The sequence below is a fragment of the Chanodichthys erythropterus genome, chromosome 10 (assembly GCF_024489055.1).
Source record: "Chanodichthys erythropterus isolate Z2021 chromosome 10, ASM2448905v1, whole genome shotgun sequence".
Lineage (NCBI taxonomy): Eukaryota > Metazoa > Chordata > Actinopteri > Cypriniformes > Xenocyprididae > Chanodichthys > Chanodichthys erythropterus.
The window spans coordinates 46,793,540-46,805,178 of record NC_090230.1 but is presented as its reverse complement, the minus strand read 5'-3'; the positions used below and the strand labels follow the sequence as shown (position 1 = coordinate 46,805,178).

The 11,639-nt window shown below is 42.6% G+C and overlaps 1 protein-coding gene across 1 annotated transcript in view; it reads right to left on the bottom strand.

Moving 5' to 3' along the window:
* Positions 1–7,196: 7,196 nt before the first annotated feature.
* Positions 7,197–11,639, bottom strand: part of smpd1 (sphingomyelin phosphodiesterase 1) — an 8,323-nt gene continuing 3,880 nt past the window's right edge. Inside the window, exons 4-6 of the mRNA XM_067397956.1 lie at positions 9,270–9,346; positions 8,794–8,939; positions 7,197–8,421 (exon numbers count right to left, since the gene is read on the bottom strand). Coding sequence (XP_067254057.1) covers positions 8,024–8,421; positions 8,794–8,939; positions 9,270–9,346 — 621 coding nt within the window. The 3' untranslated portion in view covers positions 7,197–8,023. The remainder of the gene's footprint in view (positions 8,422–8,793; positions 8,940–9,269; positions 9,347–11,639) is intronic.

Sequence of the window (11,639 nt, the reverse complement as noted above, 5' to 3'; positions counted from 1 at the left end):
ATATATTTCAGTTATTACAGTGTTTTTCTGCTGAGTTTTTGCTGAATTTCTCAGCGCGGTGCTTGCCGGTTCTGCCCTGCAAACCGCGTTCTTTGAGAAATATAACGACACTCACCCATCTCGGGCGAGAACTATGTTATATATATTCAGCATATCAGTCGATGTAGCATATTAATTCAGTCTCGCTGCGTGTCACTTGCCGGACCTGCCCCTGCAAGCCACGTTCATGAGGACGTATGTGTAGGGAAAACACCCTAGGAAGTAAAATTAGCTCAAATGAAATATTTAGGGAATTATAAAGAATTGTTTAGATTACGACCGAGCAACTGATTCGTCCAGCGTTCATTTGCTCGAGCCGTAATAAGCTCTTGTAACGGATATAAATATCCAACAATCGTGAAAACACTGATTAGAGCACGGTAACTTGATCACAGTTTAAGACATTAAATCATAAAGCACATAATACAAGACACTTTCCTTTTAAAATCTACAAGAGATTTTATTTATTCTAACACAAACTAATCTAACACAAAGGCACGCACATACACATACACACATTCATACGCGTTGCAGTAAGAAGGAAATGAGAGAGAAAGAGTTTTGAAAGAGAGAGAGAGAGAGAGAGATCTGATTAACCGAATTCCTATCAATGCATTTCAAAGACCAGAACGAACCATTAATCATTCATTTAAATGCAACAGTTCAGTTTTCATCTGGAGGTACTTGCTTGCGTTGACTAAGGTGAATTTCCCTCGTCGTGCAGAGAGGGGTTTCCCAAGTCGATGATTGGTCCAGATCAGGTCCGTGTGGAACAATGAAGAAAGTCTCTTTGTCGCTGGAGTTGAAGCGGCAAAAGTCGTTGGTTGAACTCTGCGGCGAAACTTAGGACACGAGACTTTCAGCGGTAAAGGAAAATTAAGTAAAGAAAAGAAAAGTGAGTGAAGGTTGGATGGCTTGAATGAGCGGCTGGTCTGTTCTTCTTGTTACTCCATTGTTCTTGGTACTCTGGTCATGGTTTCTCTTACCAGAACTAACCAACTCCAGTTCGTTTACTAACCAACTTCTCTCCATTCACTATCTTGCAATATGATCATTTAAACTTAGTTGTTTGTCACACCTCTGAGGAGTCTTGGCCAATCAGACATTGTCCTGTTTCAAGAGGGCCTTCCTCTGCCCCCAATAAAACATAAGTGTCACATCCCGGTCTGTCTCTGCTTTAGCAGATTGCCATTTTAACATAATTGCTGTTAAATGGGATACAATACATTTTAAACAGATTTCATTCAAGTCAGGATATAGGAAAGGGGGAAAGAATCAAATTAAGTCCAAATAAGGCATACTTTCAGTCATTCAGTCAAGAGTTAACACATTTACATGAATTGTGAGTGTTTCTAAAGCCTAACTGTTTACAGGTAGTACTTGTGGACACATAATGCAAAATGTATGTAGTTAAAAGATGTTTGATAAGTCCGTTAAAATTGTTGGAACAATTTTGAAGCAGATTTATTTGTTCAACAGTCTCTTTGGCTCTCCTGTGAAGTAAGGAAACAAAAGGGTCTGGATTGTCTCTCTGTCTTCTTGGGTGACCCTTTGGTATGTAGCTTCTGCTATCAGGAAGCATGTGTCGTAAAAGTAATCAGCCTGGCTTTATCTGCAGACGGTCCGGAGCCGGAACCTCAATTCTGAATTAGAATTATGTTTTGAAAGAATCATCTAAATGATTAATTTGTCTGGTTCGTCCACAGTTCTTACATATGCGCTCACTGAAAGCATACGCGCTCACTCGTTCTCGGTGGAACTAACATGTTCAAGAGCAAATTTCCTCTTCCACCCACCTCGGTGTTCGATCCCCTTCTAAGCGGGCCGTCATCCGATATTCTCCCTCTCGCCACCCGGGCCGAGGCTTTGAAAGCCATCCCCGGCGTGTCGGACGAGATTCTGAAGGTCATAAGCCAGAGCTACTCGCTCCAATTTGCCAAAAGACCTCCACGGTTTGGCGGGGTCATTCAGACTTCGGTGCAATAGAAATAGTCCCTTTCCCAGAAAGCGAGTCGGGCTTCTACAGCCATTACTTCTTGGTGCCGAAGAAACACGGCGGTCTCAGACCCATTCTGGACCTCAGGTTACTGAACCTTTCCCTCATGAAGCGAAAGTTCAAAGTCCTGACGCTGAAGCAGATCCTCGCGCAGATTTGCCACGAGTACTGGTTCTGTTCACTTGATCTGAAGGACGCTTACTTTCACATCCAGATAGCCCCCCATCACAGGCGATTCTTGAGATTCGCGTTCGAAGGTGTGGCTTACCAATACGGTCCTCCCCTTCGGGCTCTCCCTGGCTCCTCGCACTTTACGAAGTGCATGAACGCAGCTCTTTTCCCTCTGAGACAGTTTAAAACGCGTATTCCCATCTATCTCGACGACTGGCTCATTCTAGCCAGCTCGCGCACAGAACTAGAGCACCACAGATCCGTGCTTCTCAGCCACTTACAGTGCCTGGGTCTCAGGGTCAACCCAGCCAAGAGCTCACTGCTTCATACTCAACGTATCTTGTTCCTGGGCGCAGTTTTCAACTCTGTCCGTATGACGGCAGTAGTCTCGCCAGAGCGCACTCTGGCCATTCAGTAGCTCGCGGCCTCCGTCAAGAACAAAGCCTTAACCTCCTTCTGAAGCTGTTCCAGAGGTTGCTAGGGCTCATGGCTTCCGCCTACCCAGTTCTCCAGCTTGGCCTACTTCGCATGCGGCCTCTGCAGTACTGGTTGAAGGTTCGGGTACCTCCCTACGCTTGGCGTCACGGTTGCCTGCGCCTCAAGGTCAATCAGGCCTGTCTGGCAGCCCTGAAACCCTGGATGAACCCCACTTTGTTCACACTTGGAGTACCCCTTCAGGCGGTGTCACGAAGAACGGTACTTTTGACAGACGCGTCCAACTTGGGTTGGGGCGCTCTGTGCGAGGGCAGTCCGGTCTTCGGCTCGTGGACACACGAGGAAAGCCACCTACATATCAACTGCCTCGAAATGCTGGCAGTGGTATGAGCCCTCCATGCCTTCCGGGTTTATCTGACGGATCGCCACGTCTTAGTCCAGTCGGACAGTATGACAGTGGTCTCCTATATAAATCGCCAGGGGGGTCTTTCGTCCAGCCGCTTATGCGCTCTGGCGAAACGCCTTCTGGAATGGGCATCCCCAAGGGTTCGGTCGCTCAAAGCGGCTCATATACCCGGGAAGAACAATCTGGGAGCAGATATGCTGTCTCAGAACAACGTCCCCTCAGATGGGTGGATGCTCCACCCCCAGATGGTTCTCACTAAATGGGAGCTCTTCGGGAGAGCGGAGGTGGACCTCTTCGCCTCAGAAAACAACTCTCATTGCCCAACCTATTATTCGAAGAAGGACGATGCATTGGCCCACTCATGGCCCAATACCCTTCTTTATGCCTTTCCTCCGATCGCCCTGATCCCTCAGGTTATCAGGCGAATCAAAGAGGACGAGCACAGAGTTCTGTTAGTGGCTCCACTCTGGAGGAGCCAGATTTGGACCTCGGAGCTGTTCCGGCTTTCCACAAAAGCCCCATGGCCAATCCCCCTGAGACGGGACCTCCTCTCTCAGGCGAACAGAACAATCTGGCACCCGCAGCCGGAGCTTTGGGCTCTACATCTGTGGATCCTCAACGGGAACCACCTGACCTTCTGAGGGAAGTGCTAGATACCATTTCACAGGCGAGAGCCCCGTCTACAAGACACCTCTACGCCCAGAAATGGTCAGTCTTTGTTAGCTGGTGTTCCACACGCAACATAGACCCGGAAGAATGTGATGTTTCTTCCATTCTAACCTTCCTCCAGGAGCGTTTGGAGTTGGGGCGAGCCCCCTCTACGCTTAAGGTCTACGTAGCAGCCATAATTCAGCGTTTCACTTGCCCATCGCTGGACAATCAGTGGGGCGGAACGATTTAGTCATTAAGTTCCTGAGGGGCTCTAGGCGATTGCATTCTCCTCATCCCCTCACTGTTCCCCCCTGGGACCTCTCCAGTGGTCCTCAGAGCTCTTAAAGGTCCTCCTTTTGAGCCACTGCGTCTAGCGGGTCTCAGACCCTTAACGCTCAAAACAGCCTTACTTCTTGCTTTGGCATCAGTAAAGCGGGTCGGCGATCTGCAGGCACTCTCGGTGAGCTCTGCATGCCTTGAGTTCGGTCCAAACGACTCCATGGTCGTTCTGAAACCAAAGGTTGGCTACGTTCCCAAAGTGCTCTCAACTCCGTTCAGAGCACAAGTGATTTCTCTTTCTGTGCTTGCCCGTTCATTGGATGAGCCAGAGCTAGAATCTTTATGCCCCGTTAGGGCTTTTTGGTCTACATCGAGCGATCACAGCCTTTCTGGCAGTTTGATCAGCTATTCGTTTGTTTTGGTGGCCGCACCGAAAGGTCCCTGGTCTCAAAACAACGTCTATCATGATGGATCGTTGACGCTATAGCTCTTTCATACTCCTCTGTGGGCGCTACTTGCCCCATTGGAGTTAGGGCCCATTCCACTAGAGGCATGGCTTCATCGTGGGCCTGGTCCAGTGGAGTCTCAATCAAAGACATTTGTGAAGCGGCCGGCTGGTCTTCGCCGTCCACTTTTGTCAGATTCTACCAGTTGGACGTTCCAACCTTACATGCTCGGGTCCTTTCAGTGTAATTTCGCGGCCCTCAAGGTGTTCCGCTTATTGCACAAACCCAGGAGTTCTCTCCTTTGTAGTGTAACATAGTAATGGCGGCTTCGGCCTTCACTTGTCCTTGGTCCCCCCTTATGGCGTCCGGTCAAGTTCTGTCGTTCCCCAGCCGTGGCATGGCGTGGTTGAATTCGTTCCCCCATACGCAGTACGAGTGATATATCGAAAGGGAACGTACTCGGTTACTAACGTAACCTCGGTTCCCTGAGATATGGAACGAGTACTGCGTTATTTGCCGTGCCACGAGGCTGCGGCTTAGGTCGTCGCTTCAGTCGATATGGCCTGATGGCCTATGGCGAAACGCTTGCTTATATAGCACATTACCCCTCCCCTTTTGGCGGGAATGTTCGCGCGTTCTCTCCCATAGGCCGCGCCGCCATTGGTTCAACAACTTGTCTATGAGTGAACCAATGACGGTGCAGTTACACTGCGTTATTGAAAGGCTTCAGTAGCGGGGAAAAAGGGAGACTTTGCCCCCGTACACAGTACTCGTTCCATATCTCAGGGAACTGAGGTTACGTTAGTAACCGAGTATGTTTCTCTGTTGCGGAAGTCAAGCATGCAGCAATATTTTATTTATTTTTCATTATCTCGACATAATTGTTTCTTGGGATCTAAACATTAAAAAAGTAGTTGTATTCAAAAGAAAACAAGAAAAAAAATAAAAAGAATTATGAATGACCTTTCGTTCTTTAAAAAAACGCATATCCCGGCTTCCATACTTTTTTGGTTGGATCGTTATAAACACTCAGTTAGAAAACACCCCAAAATTGGGAGACGCCTCTCTTTTGTTCCGCAGAGACCTATACTTGGAGCAACTGCCGCCGAAAATGACGTGGATCTGACGAGCATCTCACTTTCTCACAACTCTTTAAGCTCACTATTAAAGATGTTATTTAAAGCTGCAGTCCGTAACTTGTTTTGGTTAAAAATTATCCAAAATCAATTTTTGAGTACAAGTACATAACCAGCCAGTCTCATTATCTTAGCTCGATTCACAACAGTAAGCTTGTAATAATGTTTTATAATAAGAGCGACATGGTGGATTTCCGCGGGAAATTTGAGCATGCAGCAGTTCGTCTGTGCGTCATTACGTCTCGTCCGTAAACAGAAAGAAGAGCCAGAACAAAAGAACAAAAGTGGCAGACATGTTAATTACCCAGATGATATTTTCCAGTGAAAATTCTTATATTGGTCATACTTTCAAGACATAGAATCTGTGATTCTGAAGTACAGTATCCACACCGGTGCGGTGATTGACAGCAAACATTAGATTCATCCGCGCTGACGAGCCGTGCCGAGGCACAACGCATGTACAGATATCTATTCCGCATATGACTGCAATTGCAGTTTTCAAACAAGAGATGGCGACAAAGAGGAACAATCGCGGACTGCAGCTTTAACTAATTTAAGACTGCTCTTACTCGACAAAACTGGCATTTTGGCAAAATTCTGTGCTATTGATGGTTCAAGCGCGAAAGGGAACTCAATACTGGCGCACGTCTTTCTGTGCACACAAGTCGTGTGTCACACAGACAGCCGTACTTTAAACTGATGCTGGTTAAAGTCCATCCACACACAGAATAGAATCAACATCTTTTAATCTCTCATCATGGGAGTGGGGTACGAATTCTGACAGCTGGAGTGTTTGCCGTCAGATTCTGTTTCTCCCATGTTTCTTACACAATGAGGTTCTAATATTTATCAAACTGATGCAGGTTAAGCTCCATCCACACACAGAATAGAATAAGCATTTTTTTAAGCCTCTACATCAACATCTCTCATCATATGGTTGGGGGAATGGATTCCGACAGCTGGATTGTTTGCTGTCGGATTCGGTTCCCATGTTTCATACACAATGAGGTTCTGATATTTACAAAACTGACAACAGGTTAGTTGACGCCGATAGCCTCGTGGGCAGTTTGCTGACATGTAATGTTGTTGCACTTCGGGCGACTTAAGTTCAAGTCCCTGCTTGTGGGCTTTTCCTGATCCCTTCTCTCTCCCACACTTTGCCATCTACATACTGTCCCTTCAAGATTATAGGCAAAAACGCCAAAAACTAAATCTTTAGACTGATTATGGTTCAGCTCCATCCATAAACAAATAGAATCAGCATGTTTTAAGCCACTACACCAACATTTCTCATCATGGGGATGGGGGGGGAAGGATTCTGACAGTTGAATTGTTTGTCATTGGATGAATTACTCCCATGTTTCTTGCACAAGGAGGTTTTATAAAAACTGCTATATTTCAAAATACCATTTATCAAACTGATGCTGGTTAGTCAGCACTTATAACCTTGTGGGCAGTGGGGACATATTGCACTTTGGGTGACCCAATTTCAAGTCTCGGATCGTTTCATTTTCCTGAACCTTCCTTTTGTGAAAATTGAAACACTTAAAGGTTCTTTGGTGAATAAAGTTCAAAATAACAGTATTTATTTGAAATAGAAATATTTTGTATCAAGTTTTTGTCCCTTTTGGTGAATTCAATGCATCCTTGCTAAACAAGTATTAACTTCTTTCCAAAAACAAAAACAAAACTTGCTCACCACAAACTTGAATGGTTGTGACAAAAATTAAACCTATAAACAAACCACTTTGCAAAATAGTTTATTTAGTAAGACCTTCAGATAATCCATGATTTCAACATTCATAAAGTCTCACACTACAATTGAAAAATCATTTTCAGTAAGTGTGACATTAATCAGAATCTCCTCAGAACAATTTCTTTACCAATTAAAAAAAAAAAAAAAAAAGTGCGTAATGGTGTTGAATTAACAAACCGTCATCTATTACAATTGGCCTTGAACAGGCTCCAGTGTGTATAGTGTAGGTCAATTCAGGAAGTAATAAGACACAAAAAAAGTAACTGACCACAATCCACTCAAGAGTGACACAAAACACTCTGAACCTTATAAGTGAGAATGAGGACTGAGCAATTGTTGTTTTATGAGGCACTAACACACCACATGATTTGGTTGTGAGGTCACTACCTGTTCTATTTTCAACCTATAATGTTTTTCTCTGGTTCACTGCACTAAATTACACATCTTTTACGAGAACTGACTTTTAAACTCCATCTTGACCAAACACTTTACTGCTGTTAATGCCAACAATGTCCACAGCAAGTCAGATAAATAGCAAACTGTAAGACAAGAACAAAAATCAAACAGTTTGATGATGTTGAGGATGAATGTAACAAATGCTACAAAAAAAAAAAAGAAAAGTTGAATGAAAGTGCTAAATAAATCATAGTCTGTGATGTTGGTGTGGCAATAATCCCAAGAGAGCTCAATGGCCATTTTCATATTTTCTCAACACATTGTCTTCCTGAAAGAGTGTGTATCTCCGTGTGGCACGGCACATTGTTTTAAAAGGTCGTATCGTCCGCTGCGCAGGAGGCAGATTAGTGATGTCTTGCAAGTGTCTTCGCAGGGCTTTGATACGTGGCCTTTATGAAAGAGGTACCAGAAGTGCTGGAAGACACGGTCATCATTCACCATGACTTTGGTTAAACCATCCATGTCAGATGGGAAGAGTGTGGACAAATCGTAGGCCTCAGAGGCACGGTACAACAAGGTCCATGTCGGGCTGGGGTCAGGTTTTGAGGGCCGGTTGTTGGCCAGAGTCAGGTTGAGAATAAATGTCTTGTGATCCAAAACCATGCGACTGCTGCCTGGGTAGTTTCCATCCACGTAATAAACACGATATCCTGACCATAAAAAAAGGATGTTATAGCAATATGCCATGAAAAACTTAGACAATGCTGCTTAACCATGGTAAAATAATTAAGTTTATAAAGAGGTTTACTGCATATCGTATTGCTGTTGCAAATTTTTATAGTCAGCAATGCTAAATAAAATAACTAAATGCTAAAATTAAATGAAATAGAATAAAAATAAATAGACAAAAATAAAAAATAAAATGCACTGTAAAATAAATTAACTCAATTTAAAATAAAAGCTAAGATAAATTGAATGACTAAATGCCAACATAAAATAAATAAAAATGCAAAAATAAAACAAATCAAATGCTAAATTAAAATAAATAAAAAATACAACAACTAATATGGTTCAATGAGTACCTGGGTTGAGGTTTACATAAGTGGTCACACTCGGGGCAATGAAAGCCACACTCAGTGGACGGGTCAATGTTTCCTCATCATAGAACATCTGAAACTCATCGACATGAGTGTGTCCGAAAAACTGACCAGCTATGGTGCTTTCATATCTGAAAAATGAAACAGAATTATAGAAGAAAGAAACCAGACTGATCACTAAAGTGAAGTTGACTCAAGTGAACCATTAACCACTGAACTACAGTACATACACCTACACATGGCAGATATACACAATTATCTTAAAACCAGGCAGTTACAGTCAGCATGACCCATTTTTACAACAATATGACACTTATGATCATAAAAGACACTGTGTTATAACCCTTTAGGCTATAGTCATGCAGTTGTGTTGACCCAGCTATGGGTTACAACAGATGAAAGTGAACTCAATGTGTACAGCAGGATGGGCCATACAATGTTTTCACAGAAAAGTGACGGACCTGTTGACTATATGATAGTAATTCCAACTCCAACTGTTCAGGCAGAGACCGGGGGGGATGTGACCGATGATGTGGACCTGAGAGAGACCAGACAGACCGAGCACTGCTTGGATTTGGTTATTGAACAAAACCACAAAACATAATAAAATATCTTGGTTTTGAAATTGAGAAAAATGTAGTGGTAAAAACAATAGAGCACAATGCAGTAGTGGCCAAAAGTGATGCCCAGCAAAGGAGAAATTACATCTTCATTACAAAATTACAAAATCCTTTTTTTTTTTTTTTTTTGTAAGTATATTGCATAGCAGTCAATTGTTCTATTTGTGATAATGTAATGAAATGGCAAATTGTGTGGATTTAACTTTTGGCCAGGCTGACATACAGTGCCATCCCAAATATGGAGCAGGGCCTAGCGGGCCCCCCCTCAGTCCGCTCGTGTGGGGCCCAGTGCAGCTGCCCAGACGGCCCTGATGTCATACAAAGAATTTATGCAAAAACATGAAAGACCCAACAAAATATTAATGACTGATTATGTTGTAGTTGATGTATGCTTTTTCATGTTTTTTTTTCTATGCATTTTTTTCATAGCAAAATAAAACCTGTATCTGTTTGCCTTTATTTGCCAAATATTTTTGTTAGACAAATACTTCCTAGACAAATACAAAGGTCCTTCTAGTGTTGTCACGATACCAAAATTTTGACTTCGATACGATACCCAACTTCAGTATCACGATACCGATACTTAAACGATACTATGGCAAAACCTAAAACAGTAGGAAAAGTAAATAAATAACAAATGACAGAACTTCTTTCTTCACCAGTGTGCAGCTGAAAATTCTGGATTTGAGCTTCATTGCCATGAAGTTACAGAGTTAGATTTAATATAATTTTTAAAGTTTATTATTTTCATGCTCAAGAAAATTGCAAATTATGTGCTATTATGCTTTTTTCCTGTTTTTTTTTTTTGTTTGTTTTTTTTGTTTTTTTATACATGTAAGCAGGGCTTGACATTAACTTTTCTCGCTCACCAGCCACTGTGGCTAGTAGTTTTCCAAAGTAACTAGCCACTCAGCATTTTCACTGGCCACAATTTTGATGTTGGTAAATTACATTTTATATGATATGATTTATATAATTATATTAAATTCCTTTAAGTCATTTTACTTGATTTAGAAGATTTAAAACCCTTTCAAACTTTTAAATGCAGACTGACCACCCAAATCAAGATTACATTGTATATCAGCTGGTATGTACAGGTGGGAAAGAGGTGGACAATATAAGCATGAGCTAGTATGAGAACAAGTTATTTGTGTTAAGCTATATAAAAGAAAGAAGCAAATCACAAAAACAGTAAATTAAAAATAATCTTTTTTTCAGATACACTAGGTTTATTTAACATAGCCTACATTTATTTAACATCTTTTGTTGTTTGATTAACATTAATGACAGAAAGGTAGGCCTATTTAATTGGGCTGCTGAATGCATGGACATAACTGACAAATATCCAGTTATTACCCACCTGTTTACGTCCACTTAAGCCATAACCGACTGTATTCACACGAGATAATCCACACGATGGACATTTAGACATCTGTGTGCACGTGTATTTGACTATTCAGGCGCGAGGAGAACTGATCGCGCGCGCGACAGAGAGAGAGCACACGCGAGAGAGCGCTTCTGTTGTGTGTCATTCAGCGCAATTCCGCCTATCCCTCCTTCACTAACTGCACGTAAATAACAAATTGTGTGATTGGAATTAGAGCTATAATGTAATTAGAGCAATGTTATTAAAGCATAAATTGGTTTAATATAACTGTATATTCCAATATTTCAATTAATTTTATTCTAGCAACCAGATATCACTTATTAGACTCAATACACCTCTTTGCGGATGTCTGCTTGCATGAGTGATATAAATAACACTCATTTAATTTTTGAGAGCATAAACATAACGCTGGTATCACATTCACTAACCTTTCGCTCTTTAAATTTGTACAAATCGGGATGTTTGTCGGCAAGATGCTTTTGACTCCCTTCGCTTGCGTTATTTTGTAACATATTTTGCAGACGGGCTTTGTGGTGTCCGTGGGCTTGCCCTGACTGTCGGCAATGTAAGCAAAATAATGCCATATTTTGCTTTGTGCATCTGCTTTCTCAAGAATTTGTGGACGGTCTGCAAGAGCACCTGTATATGCAACCATATCTCTCGTTTGTCACCATAAAAGCCGCTGCGCAGTTGAGAGGAATAAACGCACTCAATGTGCCTTAGAAGCAGCGCGCTGCACGCACACTGCCCCCTGCTGTCGCACTTTAGGAAATACAGCTGGTACTCAAAGTACCGGTACTAATAAAATGAAGAACCGTACCGTT